This window comes from Dermochelys coriacea, chromosome 1 (assembly GCF_009764565.3).
Source record: "Dermochelys coriacea isolate rDerCor1 chromosome 1, rDerCor1.pri.v4, whole genome shotgun sequence".
NCBI lineage: Eukaryota > Metazoa > Chordata > Testudines > Dermochelyidae > Dermochelys > Dermochelys coriacea.
Window position 1 is genome coordinate 207,677,638 of NC_050068.2, and position 27,456 is coordinate 207,705,093.

At 42.9% G+C, this 27,456-nt stretch overlaps 1 protein-coding gene across 2 annotated transcripts in view; it reads right to left on the bottom strand.

Annotated features, from left to right (window-relative positions):
- Positions 1-27,456, bottom strand: part of USF3 (upstream transcription factor family member 3) — a 106,038-nt gene that overhangs the window by 33,592 nt on the left and 44,990 nt on the right. For both annotated transcript variants that reach the window (XM_038399188.2, XM_038399197.2), the window contains 2 exons: positions 24,978-25,042; positions 14,090-14,118 (listed from right to left, as the gene is read on the bottom strand). In XM_038399188.2, the coding sequence (XP_038255116.1) occupies positions 14,090-14,118; positions 24,978-25,024 (76 nt within the window). In that variant the 5' untranslated portion in view covers positions 25,025-25,042. The remainder of the gene's footprint in view (positions 1-14,089; positions 14,119-24,977; positions 25,043-27,456) is intronic.

The window sequence follows — 27,456 nt, forward strand, 5'->3', positions numbered from 1 at the left end:
GGAAGTTTGTGTGGAAGGTTGGTTCTTTATGAGAGTATCCAGTTTTGAGAGCTCATTCTTAATCTTTCCCTGTTGCTGTAGAGGATGTTGATCAGGTGGTTCCGCAGTTTCTTTGAGAGTGTGTGGCACAAGCTGTCAGCATAGTCTGTGTGGTATGTAGATTGTAATGGATTTTTTACCTTCAGTCCTTTTGGTATGATGTCCATCTGTTTGCATTTGGAGAGGAAGATTATGTCTGTCTGTATCTGTAGGAGTTTTTTCATGAAGTTGACAGATTTCCACTCTATACGGCTAAATTCAGTGCCTTGCATAATGACAGGTTTCAGAGTAGCAGCCGTGTTAGTCTGTATTCGCAAAAAGAAAAGGAGTACTTGTGGCACCTTAGAGACTAACAAATTTATTTGAGCATAAGCTTTCGTGAGCTACAGTTCACTTCATCGGATGCATTCGGTGGAAAATACAGTGAATAGAGACTGGGAGTGGATGAGTCATTACACAAAGTAAAACTATTTCCCCATGTTATTTTTCCACCCCATCCCCCACTGTTCCTCAGACGTTCTTGTTAACTGCTGGAAATGGCCACCTTGCTTGTCACCATGAAAGGTTTTCCTCCTTCCCCCCCCACTCCTGCTGGTGATGGCTCATCTTAAGTGATCACTCTTCTTACAGTGTGTATGATAAAACCCATTGTTTCATGTTCTCTCTGTGTGTGTGTGTGTGTGTGTGTGTATATATAAATCTCCCCACTGTATTTTCCACTGAATGCATCCGATGAAGTGAGCTGTAGCTCACGAAAGCTTATGCTCAAATAAATGTTAGTCTCTAAGGTGCCACAAGTACTCCTTTTCTTTTTGCGAATACAGACTAACATGGCTGCTACTCTGAAACCTGTCATTATGCAAGGCATTGAATTTAGCCGTATAGAGTGGAAATCTGTCAACTTAATGAAAAAACTTGAGCTTGATCTTTTCAAAGCTTATTAGCCTCTCCCCCCTCCCAGTGCAATCAGATGCCTTCAAATGTTGTTCATCCACATGGTAGCATGGTTGAGCAGCTGCTTTTGCAGCTGATTCCTAAGATGTTTTGGTCTGTTACTCAGATCAAAGTTGACAATTGGCATACAGCTTTTTTCCAAAGAGAGTGAATGAGTTGCTGACATGACATGTTCCACAGTTCTTTCAACTGGCAAATCAACAACCAGAATCCACTCACGTACCCAAGTGGCAGGCCAGCATGCCTCCACTTGGCAGGAATCAGCAACTGCTTACATTTTTTATAACAGGCCACCTTACAGTGGAGGTGGGGGAGAAGAACAAGAACATATATGTAGGCAGGTTTAGCTACAGATATGCATATTTACTACAAGTGGAACAATGTATTAGCACTACCACATCCATTTAAGATGAGTCAATTCACGTTTTTTAAAAAATTGCATTTATAGTTTCAGCATAACAGTAACTACTGACACAAGCCCACAGAGCATTTTTACAATTTGTATTACAGTAGTGGCTAAAGGTCTCCAGTCTGGGGCCAAATTATGCTAAAAAAAAAATCCTGTACTAACATATAGTAAGTTACATATTGTAACAGCTTACAAGCTAATCAGAGCAGACAAATGGTGAGAGAAAAAGTATTATTATTCTTATTTTACAGATGGGGAACTGAGGTACAGGGAGTCATAGGCACTAGTTCAGCAAGGTACTTAAGCATGCGCCTAAGTTTAAACACATGAGTATTTCCATAAAGTACCTTGCTGAACTGGGACCTAAGTGACTTGCCTAAGGTCACACAGCACATCTGCAGCAGAGCTAAGCCCTGATCTCCTGAGTCCCAGTCCAATACCTTAACAACAAAAGACTATCCTTTATAAACCAGTGAATGCAAAAAAAAGTAGATCCTCAAAGAGATAAAAGACCTATAAAATGAACAACAAATTACTATAGATCAAAACAAATAGATTGATTTTCCATAGTATAATTTCTTATTCAGAAAGCAGATATTGCAGGCATATATTCTAGAAACTATTTAATTATAATATAATATTAACTATGTAACTTATTGTGACACCCCCTGGGATACAACCTGAAACTGTGGGATCTTTGTGACTCCTTAACTCTCCAGCCTGGGCTGTCTCTCACAATGCTTTGCTAATGACAAGCAGCAAACCCTTCCAGGTGCTGTGGTCACTCAATTAAGAACATGCAGGGCCACACCCAGCTAAATTGCATGAATGCTCTCTAAGCCACTCAAGAAATATACATGGGGAGACAACAGCAAATCCCCCCAGCTCTTAGCCTTGCTGCCCAGAAATGTATCGTATTACACTGCTCAAAACTTTCTCTTGAACAGTGCAAGCTCGTTAATTAGTTTGCCACTGCATCAAAGGATAGTGGACATGCACCAGGCTTTATAAGCTGAGCAGATTCCCCAGGCACTTTAGACAAACTCATTGGTAAAGATAAAACATTAAAACAAGAGTATTAACTACAGAAAGATAGATTTTACGTGTTAGGCATAGTGGTCAGAGTTGATTACATTAGAAATATCAGATCAAGCAAGATTTGAATCAAGCAGTTTTTCTCATACTACTGGATATTGCAGGCAGAATACAGTTCACAGTTAATATTAGCTAAAAAGCATTCTAGCTGGGACCATCTCTTCCCCCCAGTTCATGGAGGCTTCTCTTTGTCTTCTGAAAGATCTCTTCTCAGGTGTTGAGATGGGGGAAAAGAGAGGTGGTCTCATGATGCTACTGTTCATTATTTTATACTCTCAGTTCCTGTACCTGGAAAAATACTGACTCAAACATGGAGTCTAGCATCACATGTCCTGAGTCATGGAGATAAACAATCCCCATTGTGTAGAGCTTGAGAAACTGTCTCTTAGTGAATTGTAAATCTCTTGCTTACAATTCTCCTGCTGGTCATTGGCTGGTGGTGGTCGCTTAACACCAGTCTGAGTGTGGGCCACCTCCCTTGTTGCCACTGGAGAGCTAGTTGTGAGTGTCTCCTAGACTCACAACGTATTTCAATAACCATATAGCAAAATCTCATAACTCAATATACAGTGATAATACATATAATTCAACAGAGTAGTAATGTTCAGCAGATCATGATTTCTCAAATGATACCACACAAGGCATACTTTGTACGAAACATATCATAATCATATCACAGAGGTGAATATGGGGGTTCCAGGATGCTATTTTGAGGTACAGTGTCACTTATCGTCTGTAACAATTTCACAACTTCAAAGAGCAAAGTCAATAAATGAATTAAAGGTTCATGAAATTACAGTACCAATGGGCTTGATAACTCATCTTCAATATCAAGCTCACAGTATTCTTAGTAGTCAAATGCCTAGCTAGAACAGCCTTAGTTTCATTAAAACGTTAGAACAGAAAGTTCTCTGGAAGCAGGGGTTGCATCTCCTTCTGTGTGTGTACAACACCTTCCACAAGAGGGCCCTACTTTTGATCAGAGCTTTTGGGTGCCACTATGATATAAATACCAAATTAATAATAAAAATAACAGTTAAAGATAATAAAACACTGTTAAGACAAAGTTTAGATGGAAATAAAACAGGTTTAAACCTAAAGACATACTTGGCTCTTAGAAGCAATAACTTCTTTCTCCAAGCCAGTGTGCTTTTTGATACATCACAATTCATTTTGAAAAAATATTAGCTTCCCCATCCCAGACCTGGCATATTAACCTTTCTCAATAAACAGGTGATAGTAAAGATCACTGTAAGTGTCAAAGATTTTGCTGAAAGAATTGCAAGATAGTCCTTATTTGGGATACAGGACAGCTTGATATTTTAAGTAGAAGATTAACTTGATTAACATAAAATTACTTAGGTCCTTCCACTCCAAGTCTTCAGGGATATCCAGAACATGCATAGTGCTGATATTGGTAAAATTTTCTAGGATTGAAACTTTCCTATGAAACAATATATTGTCTAGTCTACTTAGCACATCAAAAAGGATCATTTGGTGTTCATTTAGTCTTCACATCTATTTTTTCTTGATGTTTATTAATAATCTTTTCAGATGATTACCCTTCTCTCTCTGCGTCATACAACATTACAGATCTGTAAAATCCTGGCATTATTGTAGTCAATGAAAAAACAAACATCCAATGACTTAGTGAGGCCAGGATTTTATTCAATAAATCTAATTTTAAACTCAAAATAATCAAAAGGGCATCTAAACCTTGGAGCCCCAAAAAAAAAAATTTTAATCCTAAACTCAGAAGTAACTATGGAAACTAAAGACTTGTACCAAGTACTTTTTCAGTCAATTCAATACTTCATACACTGAAAAAGATAAGGCTGACCATCGGAGGCACTGGGAGGCAAGGGTGGGGGGGACTTCTCAATTTCAGCCCACCTGATCACAAACATATATGTTACTATAAACTTCTCTAAGGATTCCTCAACCTTATTTTTTTGCTTGTGTTTGTAAACAAGTAAACTCTCTCCTCAAGGCAGAGGAAAAAACAAAGATGGGATCTCTTGAAATCAATGGGAATTAGGCACCAAGGCATTTCTGAAAATCCCAGTAGGAACCAATGTGCATCTTTAGGCATCCAAATACCTTTCAGATCTGGCCCAAGTGGTCTGATTTAAACCAGATTTAGGGCTTGTCTACACTACAAAATTAAGTCAACTTTATCTAATTTGACCTCGAGCCCCCGAATTAATAAAGTCGATTGTGCGTGACCACACCATGCTCATTGTCTCGATGGAGTCTGTCCTCACTAGCAGTGCCTGCATCAATGCACAAAGCAGTGCATCATGGGTATCTATCCCAAAGTGCAACTTGCCGCAGGGTATTTTGGGAAGTTTGTACAATGCCCAATGGGACCAAAACATTGTCGCAGGGGAGAATGGGAACATTGCGTCGGCATCCCATGATGCACTGTACTCCCTCCCTCACATCCACGGCAAACAACCCAGTGGTTTTCGCGCCTTAAATCTGCTGTGTGTACACCATAACCCCAGAAGCATGGAGCCTGCTCAGCTGTGCACTCTTGCTGTGAGTATCTCAAACACCTCATGCCTTCTCCTGCAGTATTTCCAGAACCGAAGTATGGTCCGCCGTGCAGAACATAGCAATGTCCTGCAAGCAGCCCTCCTGCAAGCCACTGGAAAAAACAATTCACCATTACTGATGGCAGTCACAGAGCAGCTGCATTCTGTTGAGCACCGTTTCTGGTCCCATGAAACAAGCACTGACTGATGGGACCACATCGTTTTGCAGGTATGAGATGACGAGCAGTGGCTGCAGAACTTTTGAAAGCAGAAGGCCACCTTGCAGGAACTTTTTGCAGAGCTTTCCCCTGCCCTGCAGTTCAGCAACACAAAAATGAGAGCTACTCTGACAATGGAGAAGTGAGTGGGGATCGCTACTTGGAAGCTTGCAATGCCAGACAGTTACCGATCAGCGGTGAATCAATTTGGAGTACGTAAATCGACCATGGGAGCTGCTGGGCTCCAAGTGTGCAGGGCTATTAATTGACTTCTGCTACGAAGGGTAGTGAGTTTGGGAAATGTGCAGGACATAGTGGATGGTTTTGCTGCGAGGGTTCCCTAATTGCGGTGGGTTTTAGATGGCACGCATATCCCCATCTTGGCACCAGACCACCTTGCCAAAGAGTACATAAACCAAAAGGGATACTTTTCAATGGTGTTGCAGGTGCTGGTGGATCACAGGGGGCATTTCACCAACACCAATGGAGGATGGTTGGGAAAGGTTCATGATACACACATCTTTAGGAATGTGGGTCTGTTCAAAAAGCTGCAATCCAGAACTTTCTTTCCAGACCACAAAATTAACAGACGATGTTGAGATGCCTACAGTTATCCTGGGGGACTCAGTCTACCCCTTGCTCCCATGGCTCATGAAGCCATACACCAGCTGTCTGGACAGCAGTAAGGAACGGTTCAATTATAGGTTCAGCAAGTGCAGAATGGTGGTTGAATGTGCCTTTGGTCATTTGAAAGGGCGCTGCAGCTGTCTGCTAACAAGGTTGGACCTTAGTGAGGAGAAAGTCCCCATGGTTATAGCTGCCTGCTGTGTGCTCCATAATATCTGTGAAAAAAAGGGGGAAAATTTTCCACAGGGGTGGGCAGATGAGACACGCACTGCTACAGGCTAGGGACCGAGTGGCTAGACAGCAGTTCTGCAGAAAAGGACCTAGGGGTTACAGTGGACGAGAAGCTGGATATGAGTCAACAGTGTGCCCTTGTTGCCAAGAAAGCTAAGGGCATTTTGGGCTGTATAAGTAGGAGCATTGCCAGCAGATCGAGGGACATGATCATTCCCCTCTATTCGGCATTACTCCTCATCTGGAGTACTGTATCCAGTTTTGGGCCTTACGCTACAAGAAGGATGTGGAAAAATTGGGAAGAGTCCAGCGGAGTGAAAAATGATTAGGAGGCTGGAGCACATGATTTATGAGGAGAGGCTGAGGGAACTGGGATTATTTAGTCTGTGGAAGAGAAGAATGAGGGAGGATTTGATAGCTGCTTTCAACTACCTGAAAGGGGGTTCCAAAGAGGATGGATCTAGACTGTTTTCAGTGGTACCAGATGACAGAACAAGGAGTAATGGTATCAAATTGCAGTGTGGGAGGTTTAGGTTGGATATTAGGAAAAACTTTTTCACAAGGAGGGTGGTGAAGCACTGGAATGGGTTACCTAGGGAAGTGGTGGTGGAATCTCCTTCCTTAGAGGATTTTAAGGTCAGGCTTGACAAAGCCCTGGCCGGGATGATTTAGCTGGGGATTGTTTCTGTTTGAGCAGGGGGTTGGACTAAATGACCTCCTGAGGTCCCTTCCAATTCTAATATTCTATGATTCTATGAGATCACATGGCAGCCATTTTTGAGCAGCCAGATACCAAGGCAATAAGAAGAGCACTGCAAGGGATGCTGCGTATCTGCAAGACTTTGAAAAGCTGTTTCAGTAATGTGAGCTGCTTGTCTTCGTGCTTTCCCAAACCTTGACCTGGTTTGTATCACTGTCCCCGTAAAGCCAACCCCCCTGCTTCTACTCAATAAAGAACTTTTATTCCTCAAATCCATTTACTTTATTTAACAAACATAAGTAAAGAGGGAGAGCAGAAAGAAAAGGTAACCTTGGGGAAAAGGGATTGTAAAGCTGGAATGGGAGAAACATTTTCAACTGTGTAACATAACACTGCATTCCAGACCATCAAAGGTCTGTGAATAGGCACCTTCTGCTCCTTGTACCCTTCCCCCGCCCCGAGTTAAGTGAAAGAGATAATGGACTTTTCGCCCACACCTCATGGAATGCTTGTGGGAGGGTGATTCTGCGCCAGGCGATGCTGGCTGTCTGTCCACCAGGGTCTGCAGAGGGACCCTACCCTCCTGCTTCTGTTCCTGCAGTTCAACCAAATGCCTCAACATGTCTGCTTGGTCCCTCATAATCGAAGGCTTCTCATCCTGTGCTGCACGCTCTCGCTCATTGGAAGCTTTCCTGCTCTCCATGTCCATGTCTAACTTCTCGGACAATGAAATCCTCCATGCTCTCAGCTCTGCGTCAGTTGTCCCGGAGGCATTCATTATCTTGGTGAACATATACTCCTGCATTCTTTGTCCTTTTCTAATCAGCCGAAAGTCTGCTTTCAGGTGTTGATGACCCGCTGAAGGACACATTTCCAGCTGTCAGTCAGGGAAAAAAATAAAGGAGCCAATGTACATGAATAAAATGTTTCCATAGCAAAGCCATTTTCATTAAAAAACAAAAACAAAAAAATCCCACCCTTATTACACTAGGTGCAAGCCATAACAATCAGAATCCATAACCGTTCACTGTGCTGTTTTGCTGCTCCAGCCATGGTGAGTAGGTCTGCCCCCCCCAGGATCTCTCATGTGGTACCCCAGTCCCCATCAGCCACTTTAAACTACCTGCCAACCCATGCTGAGCACTGTAAAGTCACATTAGCGGTTGCGTGGTTTGGCACTCCGGAATAGGGGTGAGGTGGGGTCTACATGCCCTTTTTTCCCCCACGTAAGAGCACTTTTAATGATAACTTCCTCCGTTTCCCCTAGGTGACCCAATGTGATATCAATTTTCTGAGGGTAATAGAAGTGGAAAGGAAGGAGATGCAACAAGCATCTGGGAATCGGTCCTTATGCTGCTATGCTGTGTATTGCAATGATGCCAGCAGGATTAATTCAGGAGTTGTGTGGTAAAGTGTCCTACCATGGTGGAAGAAATACGATTGCCCTGCCCAGAAACCTTCTGCAAAGGATTGCAGAGTAACTCCATGCAAGTTTCCTAGAGATATCCATGGAGGATTCCTGGGCTATCCCAGACCACATAAACAGTCTTTTCCAGGGGCCACTCTCTGCATAGCTGGAGTGGCCTCTTGGATGCAGAGAGCCACAGCACCTCGCTTTTTCTTCACAGTAAACATGCAATACCACCGAATGTGTGTGCCCGCTAAAGTTTAACTGGAATTTCAATTTAAATGTATACTTAGCAGAGGTGCCTTCCCTGGCATCACGGTCAGCCACCATGCTGTCCTGCGACCCAAAGGGCTGCAGCGTTAAAAATATTTCCTGGCTCTCGGGGAGAATGGATCCACCACTCGCCAGTCTCCCATTATCCTCCTCCACCGTATAATCCTCCTTATTGTCCATAGACTCACACAATCTTGAGGTGTCCACGTTGCTTGTGTGGGTAGGGTCACTCCCAAGAACTGCATGCAGCTCGTTGTAGAACCGGCATGTGTGGAGTTCAGCACCAGAACGACTGTTCACCTCCCCTGTCTTCTGGTATGCCTGGCAAAGTTCTTTTATTTTCACATGGCACTGCTGTGTGTCCCTCGTGTAGCCCTTCTCCCCCATTCCACGAGTGATCTTTGCATAGATGTCAGCGTTTCTTCTGCTGGATCTGAGCTCAGCCTGCACAGACTCTTCTCCCCACACAGCGATGAGGTTCACCACCTCCTGTGCAGATCAGGTTGGAGCGCGTTTGGGGTGTGTAGTCTCCATGATCAGCTGGCACGCTCCCAGTGTTGATCAAACAGGAGATGGGAATTCAAAAGTTCCCAGGGCTTTAGCAGGGGAGGGGCTGTTTCCTGTGTACCTAGCTGCAGTACAGCAGAATTGAGAATGATCTCCAGAGCGGTCACAGATTAGCATTGTGGGACACCACCTAGAGGCCAATTAAGTCGAATTACACAATGTTGCGTCCGCACTACCTCGCAGACGGCCCATGAAAATTGAACTAAGTGCTACACCTCTCGCAGGGGTGGATTACAGAAGTCAATATCAGAGGCGACTTAGGTCAATGTAAAGGACACATACATTAACAGGTCGACTTAAGGCAGCTTCCTTCGACCTAACTCTGTAGTGTAGACCAGGCCCCTACACACTGTGCAGTCACGTTAATATCTGTGCCAAGTGAGGGCAAAGTGGATTTGCTCAGGTACAGGGTAGTAAGAATTCAGGCCCCATGACTGGAAAACTTCAGCCCAAAGGGTGAAAGTTTTGAAAAAATAAGAGTAACTGAAATCAGGGGCTTAGAATGGCAACACTTTGACAATCTTAAGTATATATGTCACTAATTAGAATACTAGATTGCAGAAAGTCTATTTGTTAATACTTCTTAACCCTTAAGAAATTGGCTAGAATCTTCTAGCATTCTACATCTGAATAATACTCTGAATTACTATAGCACCTTTCAACTCAGGAGCTGAAAGCTCCCTGCAAACAATAAATTTCACCACTTTTCTGTAATATGGGGAAACCAAGGCACAAAAGTGCAGAGACTTGCCCATAGCCACCACAGTAGGACAGTGCCAGAGCTGGGCATAGAAACCAAGACCCCCAATTCCCACAATCTTGCTCTAAGCACTGAACAACTTCCTTGAGATTTAGGAATGCCACTAGTTACCACTATTCCAGGGAGCAATAGATTCTGACTGCTTGGAGGCAGAACTGGATATGAACTCTTGGGATAAACTAGTTCAAACATAGAATCATAGGGTTCGAAGGGACTGCAAGGGTCATCTAGTCTATCCCCCTACCAAGATGCAGGATTTGTTGCATTTAAACCATCCAAGACAGATGGCTACCCAACCTCCTTTTGAAAACTTCCAGTGAAGGAGCTTCCACAACTCCGTGGGTAGCCTGTTCCATTGTCCTACTGTTCTTACAGTTAGGAATTTTTTCCTGAGATTTAATCTAAATCTGTTTTGCCATAGTTTGAACCCATTGCCTCCTGTCCTGCCCTTTGTGGCAAGAGAGAAAAACTATTCTTCATCTTTTTTTTATGAAAGTCTTTCAAGTATTTGAAGACCACTCTCATGTCCCCCTCTTAATCTCCTCTTTTCCAAACTAAACATACCCAGTTCCATCCCTTTGATCATCTTTGTTGCTGGCCAGTTTCTCTATATCCTTTCTATACATTATTGAAACTGGACACAGTACTCCAGCTGACGCCTAACCAGTGCTGAGTAGAGCAATACTATCACCTCCTGTGACTTGCATGTCATGCCTCTGTTAATGCAAACTAAAACTGCATTTGCTTTTTTTGCAACAGTATTGCAATGCTGACTCATGTTGAGGTTGTGATCCACCACAACTCTCAGATCCTTCTCAGCAGTGCTGCTGCCAAGCCAGTTATCCCTCATTCTGTATTTGTGCATTTGGTTTTTCTTCCTTAAGTGTAACACCTTACATTTATCTTTGTTGAATTTCATTTGGTTTTCAATAGCCCAGTTCTCCAATTTATCAAGATCCATCAGAATTTTAGCTCTATCCTCCAAAGTGTTGGCAACCCCCTCACTGTTGTGTCATCTGCAAATTTGATCAATATGCTCTCTATTCCTACAAGCAGATCATCAATAAAGATGTTAAACAGTACTGGACCCAGAACAGTTCCCCGTGGAACCCCACTTGAGACTTCCTTCCAATCTGACATCATTCCATTAATAATTACTCCTTTGTTTGTGGTTGTTTAATCAAATTTTGTATTCACTTAATGACAGTTCCACCAAGCCTGCATTTCTCCACTTTACCTATCAGAATGTCATGCGAGACTGTCAAAAGCCTTGCTGAAGTCCAGATATATTATATCCACTGCATTCCCCCTATCCACCAAACCAGTTACTCTGTCAAAGAATGAAATCAAGCTGGTTTGACATGATTTGTTCTTAGTAAATCCATGCTGGCTGCTAGTGATCACCCCTTTGTCCTCCAGGTATTCGCAAATTGAATGTTTTATACATTGCTCTAGTAGCTTCCCAGGTATCTAAGTCACGCTGACTGTTCTATAGCTCCCCAGCTCCTCCTTTTCAAGCTGGGCATTATGTTAGCCCTTCTCCAGTCTTTTGGGACCTCTCCTGTCATTCATGAGTTTACAAATATTATTGTCAGTGGCTGCGAAATCTCTTCAGCTAATTCTTTAAATACCCTGAGGTGTACAGCATCCCGCCCTACTGATGTGAATTAATTCAAATTGGTCAGAAGATCTCGGACATCTTCTTTACTTATCCCCATCTCCATCCCTTCCCCTTTATCATCTATGGTAACTTCCCTAGGCATCCACCCACGTTATTTTTTGAGAGAAGACTAAAGCAAATAGGCATTGAGCAGCTTTGCTTTCCTATCATCTTCTGTTACCAGCTCATATTCTCAATTGAGCAGCAGACCCACACCAGCCTTGACCTTTCTTTTTTGTCTGACATATTTGAAGAACCTCTTCTTGTTATCTCAAACATTCCTTGCCAGCTGTAACTTTGCCTTAGCTTTCCTGATTTTATCCCTACATGCTTGTGCTATTCCCATGTATATTTCCTTGGTGACATACCCCTCTTTCCATTTTCTGTATAGAATCATAGGACTGGAAGGAACCTAGAGAGGTCTTCTAGTCCAGTCCCCAGCATTCAAGGCAAGACTAAATATGATCTAGACAATCCCTGACAGATGTTTATAACCTGCTCTCAAAAATCTCCAATGATGGAGTTTCACAACCTCCCTAGGCAATTTATTCCAGTGCTTAACTACCCTGACAGTTAGAAAGTTTTTCCCAATGTCCATCCTAAACCACGCTGGCTGCAATTTAAGCCCAGTGCTTCTTGTCTTATCTTCAGAGGCTAAAGAGAACAATTTTTCTCCCTCTTCCTTGTAACAACCTTTTATGTCTTGAAAACTGTTATGTCCCCCCTCAGTTCTCTTCTCCAGACTAAAAAAAAAAAACCCAGTTTTTTCCATCTTCCCTTATAAGTCATGTTTTCTAGGTCTTTAATAATTTTTGTTGCTCTTTTCTGCACTTTCTCCAATTTGTCGACATCTTTCCTGAAATGTGGGGCCCTGAACTACATAGAATACTCCAGGTGAGGCCTAATCAGTGCAGAGTAGAGCAGAAGAATTACTTCTTGTGTCTTGCTTACAAACACTCCTACTAATACATCCCAGAATGACGTTTGCTTTTTTTGCAACAGTGTTACACTGTTGACTCACATTTAGCTTGTGATCCACTATGACCCCCAGATCCCTTTCTGCAGTACTCCTTCCTAGGCAGTCATTTCCCATTTTGTATGTGTGCAACTGATTAGTCTTTCCTAAGTGTAGTACTTTGTACTTGTTCTTATTGAATTTCATCCTATTTACTTGAGGCCATTTCTCTAGTTCGCCCAGATCATTTTGAATTTTAATCCTATCCTCCAAAGCCCTTGCAACCCGCCCTACGTTGGTTCTTCCACAAACTTGATAAGTGTACTCTCTATGCCATTATCTAAATCACTGATGAAGACATTGAACAGAACCGGACCCAGAACTGATTCCTGCGGGACCACTCGATATGCCCTTCTACCTTGACTGTGATCTACTGATTACTCTCTCGGAATGTTTTTCCAACCACTTATGCACCCACCTTATAGTAACTCTATCTAGGTTGTTAACAAACTAGGCAAATCCAAGAAGGTCATGCAAGACAGTTTCAAAGGCTTTACTAAAGTCAAGATTTACCATATCTACCACTTCCCTCCATCCATAAGGCTTGTTACCCCATCAAAGAATGCTATTACATTGGTTTGACATGATTTATTGCTGAAAAATCCATGCTGACTGTTATTTATCTTCAATGTATGTATCCCTTGTGGTTTTTAGATAGCTAAAGAGCTCCTTATGCAGCCACATTGGCCTTCTGTGGTTCTTATCTTTCCTCTGCACTGGAATGGCTTGCTGTTGAGTCTCCAGTACTGTATTACATCTTTTAGGAACTGCCAGCCCCTTTCGACTCCTTTATTCCTAATGCGTCTTTCCATGGGACCATGCCCACTACTTCTCCGAGTTGGTTGAAATCCACTTTTCTGAACGTAACCTGCCCCTCCCTGTCCTGTTCTACAGCTGTGAGTTCCCAAACACTGCTTAAGCTGGGAACCAACAGAGAGGAAAGGGCATGTGCTAGGAGATCAGGGGGAATCTCCACAAAGCACAGATTGTTTTTAAGGAGGATTTCTGGACTGCTGGTGTTCATCGGAATGCAATGGAAGTTTATGCTGTGGAGTAATCCCATCTCAAAATATTTAACCCAAGGCCTCTAAAAGTTAAAATGCATACTGTGTGCTAGATGCCTGCCCCTGATTTCCATATAGTTTATATGTTTATTCCCAAAAATATACTCACACAAAACCAATATCTGCTTTTGCTTATATCTTCCTTTGTAACCGAATAGAAATTATTGATTCACTGAGTTTATTAGCAACGAAATGAAAAGCCAAGGTGTCCACAGAGGTGTTTGGGAGGAATAAGGGACATGAGGGTCATATTCAGAAAGCCTCTCTTGTTTATCCAAGATATTATTTCTATTATTCTATACATTTTCCATAGGCTAGGCAAACTAAAGGATGGTTACAGCTGTCCAAAAAGCAGCCCTGCTTCAGGTGTTCCATGTGGGGCTCTGGAGTCTTTTCATGTAATACACTCCAATAAATGGATCCTTCCCCATTCCAAATGCACCAGTCCTTGTATGCTTTCGAGCAGATTGGAGTAAGGAACTCAAAGAGCTGTGCAGCTCAACTCTGAACAGTAAAACACTGTAGTTCCTACCTGCATTGTGTGTCTCCCGGTTTTTCTTTCTGTAATACAAAAGTTCAAAAGAAATTATGTGAAATAAAAGGGAAAACCTCCACATGAACGAATATTTCTTTTATATTTTAAAGCAATTTTATTGTTACGGTTAAAAAAAATTTAATATAAAATTCTGCTTTCTTGGTAAGAATGAATATAGGGAAGAGAGAAATAAAACCCCACAAAAGTAGTTCTTGATATAGGAATATATTATATTAATGATTTCTGAGAAAAGATCATGAATGTTCAGACTAAATGGATTAGAGTGCATTACTACATGTGCGTTGTGTGTGTATTCGGTACAATTTATACATGTATAGGGGCAGGGATGGTTTCTTCCTGTATATTTGTACAGCTCCTATCACAGTGGGGCCCCGTTGCTCACTGGAGTCTTTGGGCACTATCAGGATACAAATAAATAAAAACTAATCAGATTTCTGACCAGTGGGAAAGCTCATCTCATGAAAAAGCTGGACTAAACAGAACACACTTAATTTTTTTGTACATACAGCCATGCAGTATACAATGCACAAGTATTTTATTGTTCCCAGAGCTTAATGGAAAAGACAGAAAAGGAACAAGTTACTTACTTCATAGTAAGTACGGACCTTTACAATATTTGTCCACATGGTTCCCACTCTAGGTGCACATGTGCCTTATGTGCACAAGATTGGATTCTTTTGGCCAGCAATGTCTATAGGGGCCATGCCGGCACCCTGCATGTCCTCTTGCCCCCTACCCAAGGGCATAAAAGGGCAGAGTGGGCCCAACTACCATTCAATTCCTTCACCAAGATTAAAGGACTCCACATTAACAGGAAAGGAGGGTCATGGATCAGTGTGCTTGCGCACTTGCTGAGTGCAGCTTGGAGGTAGTAGCTGTTTCTTTTTGATAGAGGGTTTCAGAATCAGATGCACCCTTCATTGATTGCTCCAATAAAAATAATTTCAAAAACAAAATCATCTCGAACTTTCTGAGGGTGTTTTGAAAAAGCCCTGCATGTTGAACACTTGTCTGGAAAGGCAAATAAAATATTTAATATTTCCATCATTTAAGGGAATAGCTGCCTCATAAGCAAGACAAGCTAGTCAACCTGCTAGAAAAAATACAGAAAAATTAACACTAAACTAAAGGTAACAAAGAGCTATGGGGTAGCAGTTGGACACTGTGGAGGTCCTGTCTCACTGTCATGGGCAGTAAGAAGGAACCAAGTTGCAGCTGAGACTCACTCTGCCCTGTATGCCCTCGATTAGAGGCATAAGGCCATGCAGGGTGCATGCACCGCCCCAGACACTTGCTGGCCAAAAGATTCCAATCTTGCATGCACAGGTACATGTGCACCTTGAGTGGGAGCCATATGGACAAATACTTGAAGAAGCACAGCTACTTGTGAGGCCAGGGGGGAAGAAATGCAATGGATTTCAACACTCACTTTTATTTAGCAGCAGGCTGTGGCCTAGCTTAAAGCAGGCCATGGCCTCAATTCAAGAAAGCACTTAAGCATGTGTTTAAACATCCTTCCTGAATAAGGACTCCTTCCTGAATCAAAGACCTAACACAAGAACAACTTTTCCCATATCCTTTGCCACCAAATAAATACGTTTTCTGTTGGGAGAGTGAAATTTAATGCTTAATTGCAGATCTTACTCAAATCTAATTGTTGAGATGATCCCATCAGCTAATCCAGAGCCTGCTCCTGGTCCCACTGAAATCAACAGGAGGACAACGCAAGACCTGATCCTCAAGGGTGCGGTCTTTCAGATGACACATAAAGCTGACAACCTGGTGAAATTCCATCTTGGGAAATTACATTCTCAGGCCTGCCAAATGCTGTATCTTGTGTGACACTCACACATTTAGCAGATCTGTCTGGTCTTCTCCCATAGCTGATAAAATGCTATGCGTGAGAAACTCACACACCCTTCCCCTGACCCCCTCCCAAAAGCTTTTAGCCTACAGAATGTGCATTTAACCTTTCCCACAAGTCCTCCCCACTACGCTTTTCTTGATCACTGTGGATAACACCACCAACCTGCTTGTCACGGACTCCCATAATCTGGGTGTCATCTTCAATTTGGAACTCTCTCTAGGTCCTTACATCCAGGCTATGTCTAAGTCTTGCAGATTCTTTCTGCATAGCATCTCTATTCATCCACACAGCTAAAACTCTCATCCAGGCTCTCACCTCAGTTACTGCAATATTCTTCTCTGACTTTGACAAATGTAATCTTGCCCTGCTTATATCCATTAGAATGCTGCTGCAAAGACACGTTTCCTAACTCATCACTTTGACTATGTCACTCCTCTCTTTGCATCCCTCTTCTCTGTTGTGTCAAATATAAGCTACTTGTCTTCACTTTCAAACCTCTTCTCAACCTATCCCCAACCCACCTATCATCTCTCATTCAAATATCAAAAGGATGATGCCTGTCTCCATTGCCTGCTTGTTAAACGAGTACTTTCCTGCTTTCTCCCATGGTGTCCCTCAGGTTTGGGAAGAGCTCCCTGCAAACATCTGCAAAACTAAGTCATTATTCTCCTTAAAACATTCCTTTGCCATGATGCCAAGGAAAAAACTTAACAATTAGGTTGCTGGTACACCATCTCATTAAAACAAATAAAAGAAAGCTCTTCTTCAAACTGTGCACAGTCAACCTGTGGAACTCCTTGCCTGAGGAGGTTGTGAAGGCTAGGACTACAACAGGGTTTAAAAGAGAACTAGATAAACTCATGGAGGTTAAGTCCATTCATGGCTATTAGCCAGGATGGGTAAGAATGGTGTCCCTAGCCTCTGTTTGTCAGAGGGTGGAGATGGATGGCAGGAGAGAGATCACTTGATCATTACCTGTTAGGTTCACTCCCTCTGGGGCACTTGGCATTGGCCACTGTCGGCAAACAGGATACTGGGCTGGATGGATCTTTGGTCTGACCCAGTATGGCCATTCTTATGTTCTTATAGTTTCCATGTACTCCCCCATCAGTCTGCCTGAAGCCATCTGTTCTTTCTTGTATTATATTTAGATGGCAAGATCATTGGGGAAGGAACCGCCTCTTTTCTGTATTTCTACAGTGCTTAGCACAATGGGGTCATGGTATGTGTCTGGGGCTCCTAGATGCTACGATAATATAAGTAAATAATAAATAATAAATAAAATAATAATAATAATGAAACACCAGGAAACCACAAGCTCTAGTCCCACCTTTCTCCAGTGGCTGCTGTTAATATTTCTATGCATTTCAAAACCTATATTACGAACCATGAGGTGAAGCAATTGTCATTCAGCCACAGCAGTGAATAGAATCCAGGCAACTAATATGTAGGGCCTGAATCTGATTTGTTTTGCCACAATGCCTTTCAGAATGACTGTGCCAAATTATGTACTTCAATATGCTACCTCTACCACATCCTGAACACATTCTGCTTTCAAGAGTCAGGAACAGAATGCATGAATACCCAGCATTGTAGCACTGCCTCAAGTGGAAGAGGCCTGTATTGTGGATCCAAAGGTCCTGGGTTCAAAGCCTACTCTTAGGGGAAAAATAGTATGTAATTATGTGATTAAATACTGTAGGTAACATTTTCAAAAGCATCCACATGACTTAGGTGCCCTAAGTACTATTGACTTTTAATGGACTTAAGCACATTTGAAAATTTTATTTTGTATCCCAAAGCATCATACTTGAAGTGATACAGCAAACCTGAATTCTGGAATTTCCTAGCTTTTCTATGCTGACTTTGCGACCTTAATTTTACCTTCTACCATACGTTCTTTTAAATGTGTTTTTATATATACATATACATACATATTATACACACACACACACACACACACACACACACACCCCACCTATCTAGCTAGTGTGAGGAACCTAGAATAATCATAATTGTTGAAATATTAGAGGTGAATGGATAATGCACTAATAGTTATTTTATTACTGCATTATTATTATTATTTGTATTTTTGTTAATGGAAGCTGTTCCTTCAAGAACAAAATAGAGCAGTTATACAGTGTTTGATGTAGACAAAGCAGTATGTGGGAGATTTTACCTGTGCCCCCACAGAGTGGGAGATGGTGCCTGTGCAAGCTCCAAAGAGATCAGAATTTGATTTAATAAATCTCTCTCTCCAAAAAATAAGCCTCATTCTTGAAGGTTAGCACTTACTCAGGGACTGGATACCTCAGTGTATTGCTAAGGAACTACAGAGCCTTTCACCAGTTTGAAACCAGCCTAGCTCAGTAGTAATTAAAAGTTGTTCCCATCTAATGGATATTTAATGTGAGTCTAATGGGTCTTAATTCCATATCAAAACCCACCATCACATATTGCACTAATTGGCAGACTTAGACTAGAATCCAAGAATTGTATGGGCCACAGAGACTAAATTACCCCTATTATCTTTAGAGGAAGCTACCGCTAGACCAGGGTTGGGGCATGCTTAGCAGGGTAGTATATGTGAGAAAGAGAAGGTCTCTCACCCTGTGCAGTAACTGAGGTTCTTTGAACTGTGTCCCCCTATGGCTGCTCCACAGTAGGTGCAGCAGAGCACCCTATGCCTGGAATCAGGTATCTTTCGTAGCAGTGCCCACTAGACCACAAATGTGCTCCTACTCATCTCACGCTGAGAATGGGATCTATATATAGCGCTGTGCGGACCAACTGCCCTCAGTTCCTTCTCTACTGCAAAGCTTATCTTTCAGCTCTGAAGCAGAGGGGAGGAGGGCAGGTAGTGGAGCACCCGTAGCGACACACATCTCAAAGAACATCAATTACTGCACTGGGTGAGTAACCTTCTCTTTTTCTTCTGATGTCCCTATGGGTGCTCCACTATAGGTGACTGTAAAGCAGTGCCCCTAGTTGGAAGGCTTGGGCTTCGGAGCGGCGTTTAGTGCCGATGACAGGACAATGTGTCCGAGCAGGGCAGCTGATGCTGCATAGTAATTGCGCAGTCATGGCTAAAAGTGTCTATGGAGGCCCAGGTGGTTGCTTTGCAACTGTTAATAATTGGGATATTGTTGAGAAAGGCAATCGAGTTGGAGAGAGAATGGGTAGAATGTGCTCAAGTTCCAGGAGGAAACTGTTGATTGTGTAGTTGGTTGAAAAGGTGTATACATTGGGAGATCTGCTTGGAAAGCCATTGTTTGGATATGGTCAGGCCTTTCTATCTTTCGACCATTGACAGGAATAAGCATGGCTATTGATGTGAAAGATTTAGTTCTATCCAGGTAAAAAGCTAATGCTTGCCTGACATCCAAAGTGTGTAATGTCACCTCCTGCTGGTTGCTATGTGATTCGGGAAGATAGGTTGATTTAAATGGAAGGAAGTTGGTACCTTTGGCAAGAATTTTGGATGTGGACATAATGTGACCTTGTCTTTATGAAAAACTGTGTATTGGGTATATGCCATGAGAGCACCAATTTCGCCTACCTGTCGAGCTGATCTGATGGTGATGAGAAATGCTGTTTTCATGGATAGATGAATATAAGAGCATGTTGCCATGAGCTCAAACAGTGGTCTGTTGAGGCAGCGCTAGATGAGGCCAGGGTCCCAAACTGGGGTAGGATCTCGTATATGAGGGTAAAGGTTTTGGAGACCTTTTCAAGAATCTCTTCCGGAATGAATGGGTGAAGACAGAGTGGCTGTCTGGGATGGAATGTTGTGATGGAGGCTAAGTGTACACGAATGGAACTTGTGGATAACCCTGATTTTTTAAGATCCAAAATATAGTCCAAAATGAGTAAAAGAATTTTCATCATCATGATGTGATTGGTGGTGCACCAGGATCAGAATGTTGTCAATTTTTGGAGGTAAGTGCGTTGAGTTGCATCACATGTGTTATTCAAGAGGACCTCTTTTACTGCCTCTGAACAGGTCACCTCCAAATCCTGAAACCATGGAGGACTCATGCCTTCAGATATAGGGGGATGTGGATTGGAATGCAGGATTTGACCTGCATCCTGTGAGAGAAGGCACAGAGTTGGTCACAGAGTGATCGGAGGACATATACCTCCTTCGCTTGATGGTGAGTATACCAAATCGGACATAGCCATGTTGGAGTTGTAAGGATGACTCGGGCTCGGCCCTCCTGTATCTTGTGAAGCACTCTGAACAAGAGGGGAATGGTTGGGATGGCATAGAGTAGTGGGGCATCCCACATGAGAAACATCTCACAGGCACCTGAGGGCATAGGCCTGCTCTTGAGCAGAATTGAGGGCATCTGACATTCTCCGTTGTGGCAAAGAGATCTATGGTTGGGAATCCTCAGCAGCTGAATATGTGATGTAGGATTTTTGTATCTAGCTTCCACTTGTCGTCTTGGGAGAATTTCCTGCTCAATGAGTCTGCCAAGGTGTTCTGGTGTCCAGGGATGTATACAGCTGAAATGCTGATGTTGTGTTGGACATATTTCCATAATTTCAGGGCTTCTGAGCCTAGGGAGTGGGATCTTGCTCCACCTTGTCTGGTAATGTAAAACATGCAGGCCATATTGTCCGTCATATTTCATATAGTGCGATGTCTGATCAGTGGTAGAAAATGCCAGCAGGCTTTGTGGACTGCCTGTCGCTCTAGAAGATTGATGTGTAGGGTGGATTCCACTAGGGACCACCTGCCCGGCACTGTACGGGTGAGAAGGTGTGCTCCCCAACTGATTAAGGAGGGGTCAGTTGTTAGTATCAGGGATGGTGCTGGTTGAAGGAAAGGGACCCTGACACAAATGTTTTTGGGTTCTGTGCACCAGAGTAGTGAGCCACTGACCATGATATGCATGGACAGGAATTTGTGAAGAGTGTGCCTGTCAGGTACATAGACAGTGCGTCGCCACACCTAGAGACAGCACACATGCAACCTGGCATGCTTTACCACAAATGTGGCTGCTACTATGTGGCCGAGCAGCTGGAGACACATCCTGGCAGAGATCTGGGGACAGGTTCTCACTGTGCACATGAAGTCAACTATTCCTGAAAATCTGTAAGCTGGGAGGAAGGCTCTGGCTTGTATCACATCAAAGTGTGCCCCAATAAACTCCAGGTGTTGTACAGGTGACAGTGTTAATTTTTGTATGTTTATATGGAGGCAGAGATTTGAGAAAAGGTTCATTGTCTGCCATATGGCATGAACTGAGTCAGGTTTGGATGAAGCCTTGAGGAGACAGTGATCCAAGTATGGGAATATGACAATGCCTTGTTTGCATAGGTAGGCTGCCACTTCTGCAAGGACTTTGGAGAAGAGTCAGGGGGCTGTAAAAAGTCCAAAGGGAAGTACCCTGTACTGGTCATGAATGGTCTCCATGATGAATCTGAGGAACCATCTGGTGATGTGAAAATACATGTCTTGGAGGCAGAGAACCAGTCCCCCTGTTCCTCTGGGATAACTATGGATAGTGTAATCATCTTGAAGCTTTGCAGTTTGACAAATCTGTTGATATTTCATAGGTCTAGGATTGGTCTCCGCCAACTGGATTTCTTTTCGATCAGAAAATAATGGGAATAAAAACCCTTCCCTCTGTTGGAATGGGATGGATTCTATGGCTCCCATTTGCAGGTGGTTTATTTCTTCTTGTGGAAGGTGTTCATAAGAAGAGTCCCAGAAGAGGGACGGAGAGGGGGGGTGGGAAGGTGAGATAAAGAATACTGCATCGCATTCCTATCTGTTGATGATTTCTAGGACCCACTTGTCCAAAGTGATTTGCCGCCACGATGGTTAGAAAGGGGCTAAGTGGCCACCACACTGGTGATTATTGAAAATGGTTGCAACGACTGGAACAGAGGGAGGTTTCTCAGGGCGTAGACCAAACCTTCAAAATTGTTGTTTGGACGTGGGTGTAAGAGAAGTAGCCCCTCAAGTTGTCTATTGTCTGCACTTTGTTGGGGGCCTCTGATGTCTTTGCTGTGACTCATACCGCCAATGAGGCGTGAAAGGTGGAGGTCGGGACCTCGTGGCAGGTTGGCATTTCCGCTGACGTCTCTTTGGTGCTGGTGTATATATGCCGAGAGAGCAGAGAGTTGCTTGAGAGTCCTTTAGGAAACGCAGGGATGCATCCGTGCATTTGGCAAATAGCTTGGAGCCTTCAAAGGATAGGTCCTCAACAGTGGTTTGCACTTCCTTGGGGACTCTGAAGAGGTACAGTCATGATGCTCAGTCTCATCACTACGGCTGTCCTGATGGAACAGGCAGCTGTACCAGTGGTATCTAAGGAGACTTTTAAGGCCATACAGGCCAACTGGTGTCCTTCGGACACAAGTGCCTGGAGTTTCTCCTTCTTGTTGTCGGGAAGATCCTGGCAGAAATCCTGTATCTTAGAATAGTTTATGTAACTGTATTTGGCCATGGGAGCCTCATAATTAGAGATATGAAACTGCGGCATGACAGAGGAATAAGCCTTGCAACCAAACAGGTCTAGTCGCTTCCAGTCCCTGTTGTAAGGGGTTGAACTTATGTGGTATTGGTGCCCCTTTTCATGTACTGCATTGAAAATCAGGGAGTTTGGAGTAGGGTGGGAAAAATTTCATGTCCTTAGCAGGGATGTAATATTTTTTGTCTGCCCACTTGCAAGTTGATAGGATGGAAGCTAGGGTCTGCCAGAGCACCTTGGCTACATCCAAGCGGGCCTCATAGCTCTCCCTATCAATCTTCGCTGTTGCTCTTTCACTTCCTCCAGAGGGATCTGGAGGGCCCACGATCCTATGGAACAGCTCTTAGAAATGTTTGAAATCGTCTGCTGATGTAGGGGGTGGACGCACGATTTCCTCCTCTTTCCTCAATGAGGCTAAGTGGAGGGTTGGTGTAACCTCCTCTTGTTCATCTTCCTATTCCTCCACAGGTAGTGGATCAGCCTTTGGTGGTAGAGAGATGGATGAGGATGGTGAGCATAGGTGTCTGCAGCTCTGTTCTATGGAAGCTTTGAAAACTGTGCTCTGTACATAGCCCATGGATCCCAATGTGGAGGGACTGGCACATGGGATTGCATCCATGGGGGTCCATACCAGTGCCCTGGTTCGGTTCCAGTTTCCAAGCAGTGAGGACATGTAGAGGATGCTTTCTGTGTATGTCCTGAATCTGATGTGGAGGATGGAGTATTCCTCCTCCTCCTCTTCCTTGCTAGGGAAGTGTGGTGCCATCCTCAGAGGGGAAAGGGAGTAGTGCTGTGACTCCAGAGAAGAAACATGAGGTGAAGGGAGCTCGCCTCTGAGTAGCGGTGACTCAGGCATGTCAGATACCATCAGATCTTTAGGGTATCTGAACTCCTGTGGAGGAGGGAGGAGCATCATCGGCACCTGCAGTTGTGTCAGTGCGGAGGGGAGGGTGCATTCTCTGGAACAGCCAGCAGATGGACTAGAAGACTTACTCAGTGCTGAAAAAGAAAAGGAGTACTTGTGGCACCTTAGAGACTAACAAATTTATTAGAGCATAAGCTTTCGTGAGCTACAGCTCACTTCATCGGATGCTGTAGCTCACGAAAGCTTATGCTCTAATAAATTTGTTAGTCTCTAAGGTGCCACAAGTACTCCTTTTCTTTTTGAGAATACAGACTAACACGGCTGCTACTCTGAAATCAGTGCTGAAAGCTTGCCTGGTGCGGAGGGTCTCGTCAGTTCTGGATATTATATCAGTGCCGAGGGCTTGCTCAGTGCCCCAGGTTTGGTCCAAGCCAGAGGTTATATCTGTGCCGAGGGCTTGCTTGGTGCTGCACGTCTGGCTGGTGCCAATAGAGATGTCAGTGCTGACGGTTTTATCAGTGCCGAAGTGTCTGAATTGATTTGGCTGGGACAGTTGGTACCATTTTTGAAGGTCCCATACTGTGCTCCTTGGTACCAAGAGACACTGCAGTCGCCTGTGGTCCTGCCTATTTAGGATCCTTAGGCTTCTTCTTAGTGCCAGTACCGAAGGCACTCAAGTGGTCACGGGAGCTATGTCTCATTCCTGATGATGTCGTGGCTACATACCTCACAGGGGATGGGTTCTGCCAGACAGTTTCTTAAAGGGTGATGTGGCAACCTGTTTCTTCCCATCTGAGCGAAAAAGGATTTTATCTTGGAAGGACGTGACGAGTGGGGGTCAGTTGATGATCTAGTTGAGCAGGCAAAGTGTCTGGACCTCTCCATGAGAGACGTGTCAGCCAGATGTCTGTCATTTCAGCCCCTAGCAGTCAAGTTAAGTTGTGATAATGAGTTCACTTTTTGTTCACCTTCACTGAGGCAGTGGATGCACTGTGGGTGGCCATCATTGACAGGGATGGTTTCATGGCATGAAAGGCATCTCCTAAACCCAAGTATAAGTATGAGGGAAAGAGCTTTCCAGTAGGGAAGGACAGGTAGCGGGAAAAACATATTCTAAGCTAAGTACTAATAGGGAGGGAAGAAAGAGGAAGAATTTTTTTTTTGTTTTTCTTTTCTTTTCTTTTTTTTTAGGGGAAGAGGACAATTAAAGGAAACTACTAATTACTATGCTAAACTGGTAAGGGTACTATCTAAAGACGCAGAGGATAGAAAGGCTCTGCTCCAGATTCCATCCCAGACCAAAGGCGATTGGAAAGGACAGAGTAGTTGGACCACAGAGAGCTATATATAGATCCCGCTCACGACGCAAGACAGGGAGGAGCACATGTGTGGTCCAACGGACAATGCTACCAAAGATCTCCAATCCCAGATGCAGGGGGTACTGCTGCACCTACAGTGGAGTAGCCATAGGGACATCAATCAAAGAAGAACTTGTCTGTCTGCTGCCCTGTAGATAATCAGAGGCCTTCACTTATGTTGCCAAGGTACGCTTGCCTTGGACAGACTGCCTCACAGTACAGCAGACAGAGGCTCTATAGAGTTTTCAGCTGGCTAACACGTGCCAGTCAATTGGCCACAAATACTTACCGGTGCTGCTTCTTCATAGGAGTCTCATTCTCTGTCATCTCTGGCATGGTTTCAGACAGAAGGGCCTGAAGAGGAATGGGCAAAAGAATTAGCAAATACAGACCTCCCCAGAACTCTATTAGCACAAAAAAGTGTCATCTTGATCTTGAACGTTTCAGCTATAAGTGCAAGATCTCTTTGAATGAGCCAAGTCATCCAGCACCTTGATTTAGCACATCTTTAGTCAAGAGCACATCAAAAGAGTAAGTGCGGTCCCTGCAGTGCACTGTTGCTATATGTGTTGAACAAATTTCCATTCCCTGATTGTGGCTTTAAAAAAAAAAAAAAAAGTTTTTCCATCTGTTCAGGGAAGCAACTAAGAAAATTACATCACTTGGTTGGGGGTGGGTGTTTCAATTTTTCAGGAGATACTCACAGAAGATACGATGAAACTGGACAGTCTTTCATTCTAATATGTGTACAGTTCCCAGTTTTGAATAAATCAAATAATTGCTGAGGAAAGTAACAAACTAGATTAAGAGTATTTTATTAAATAAAAAGTGGCAATGAAGTTGTTCTCGTCTGCTCTTGTTTTTGTACAGATGATATATAAAAGTTCTTTATCTATGTTTCTTGGTTTAGTCTACTAACTAAGTATCAGACTCCTTTTCGGCATTACTGTGGCAAATATACAGAGCTGAGCCCTGGTATAATTAGACCAAAAAACAAACAAACCCTACATCAATATACAGTTAAGGTTGCTACAAATAGTATACCATGGTCTCAAAAACATAAAAGTCAGTAAAAACAAAGTTAAAATATGACTACATTTTCCAATGCACAACATGACTTTACATATAACCTTTCCAAAGATTAAATACAAGCTGTGCAGTTTGTACTAAGACCATTAAAAATGTTAAGATGACACGACAGTAGGGTTACATGAATTTGAAGATGAAGTTATGCCAATGATGGCTATTTTATTTATATACATTACGTAAAATCTCTAAAAAATCTTTCCTCTCCATAATGGCATGTGTGTGTGTGTGCTCGCGCCATTATGGAGAGGAAAGATTTTAGAGATTGTACATAATGTGGAACGTGCTGTAGATGACAGCAGGAAGATTATTTCTTACAGAATTTTTTGTAACGTTCTTTATTCTAAAAATTCAAATATGTTTTATGTATGTTTCTGTGTTTGCATGCAGGGATGTTTCTACTGATCTGTAAATGAAGTGGAGATGTCAAAATGTATTCAAAACTACATTATCAATCAATTAAAATAATTCTTAGCTATCAATTAGCTTCCAGTACCTAGACTCTATTTACATTCAATTCTGAAAAAAACTGGAAGGGGATTTCCCCTGACCTCTGTTCACCCACTTTAAACCCTACCCAAGAGTCTGTGGTGCAATTACATTCTCTCTGAAAAAGACAAGAACAATTCTCTTTCACAAAAAGAAAAGGGAGTACTTGTGGCACCTTAGAGACTAACAGATTTATTTGAGCATAAGCTTTTGTGAGCTACACTCACTTCATCGAATGCATGTAGCTCACGAAAGCTTATGCTCAAATAAATCTGTTAGTCTCTAAGGTGCTACAAGTACTCCTTTTCTTTTTACGAATACAGACTAACACGGCTGCTACTCTGAAAACTCTCTTTCAGGCTCATCAACACTGCCTCTTAGGGATTTTCTATGCACAAATTGGAACCAATATAACCATTTAGAGTTAAGTCAATTTTTTACTGACTTAAATCAAAATTTGAGACTCTTAATCTGAAATAAGAGTATCTACATGCAGACTTGCACCAAAATAACCAAAAGGTGTGGCTTACAACCAGTTTAGTTATTTTGATTACAGGTTCTGCAAAAACAAGTCCTTAGTTAGCTTGAAGGATTGCTATGAAGGAATGCAATACACACATGTCAACATGCAGGAAAACAGCACTCTGCTCCTTACAGTGAGAGAGTTGTTGCGGATTCAACAGCAGTAAATCTTCTATGTCCCCTTCAAAAGAGCCAACAAACCCAACTGTCTACTCACAGAATCACAGCTGCAGAATCAGTCATGATCAGTCAGATTCATGATCTGAATAGGACTTTTCAAAATTCCTTGACCATGAAAAAAAATTACTGTGCAAGGAACCTGGGTGACCTGGGTGTTGAAAACAATCAAATACAATAATGGGCCAGACCGTGTTTCCCCTTGACATATATCGTTGAAGGTGGGTTCAACCATCTTCACAGCTTTGTTCCCCCTGAACCAGATGAAGTGCAGACCCCTGAACTCTCTACACAGTTCAGGGGTCTGCACTTGGGGAAGGGCAAAGTCTTGGCAGCAGGAGTAAAAAGGTTGTAATGCGCAAACACATTGAAATTAATTTCAAAAATTTTTAAATTTAAGACACTCTTCTGGAGTTTGTGTGTGTCTCAATCAACACTTGGTTAGAGCATGGAAACCCATAAAGCAAAAAAAACTACATATCAGAGTGAAACAC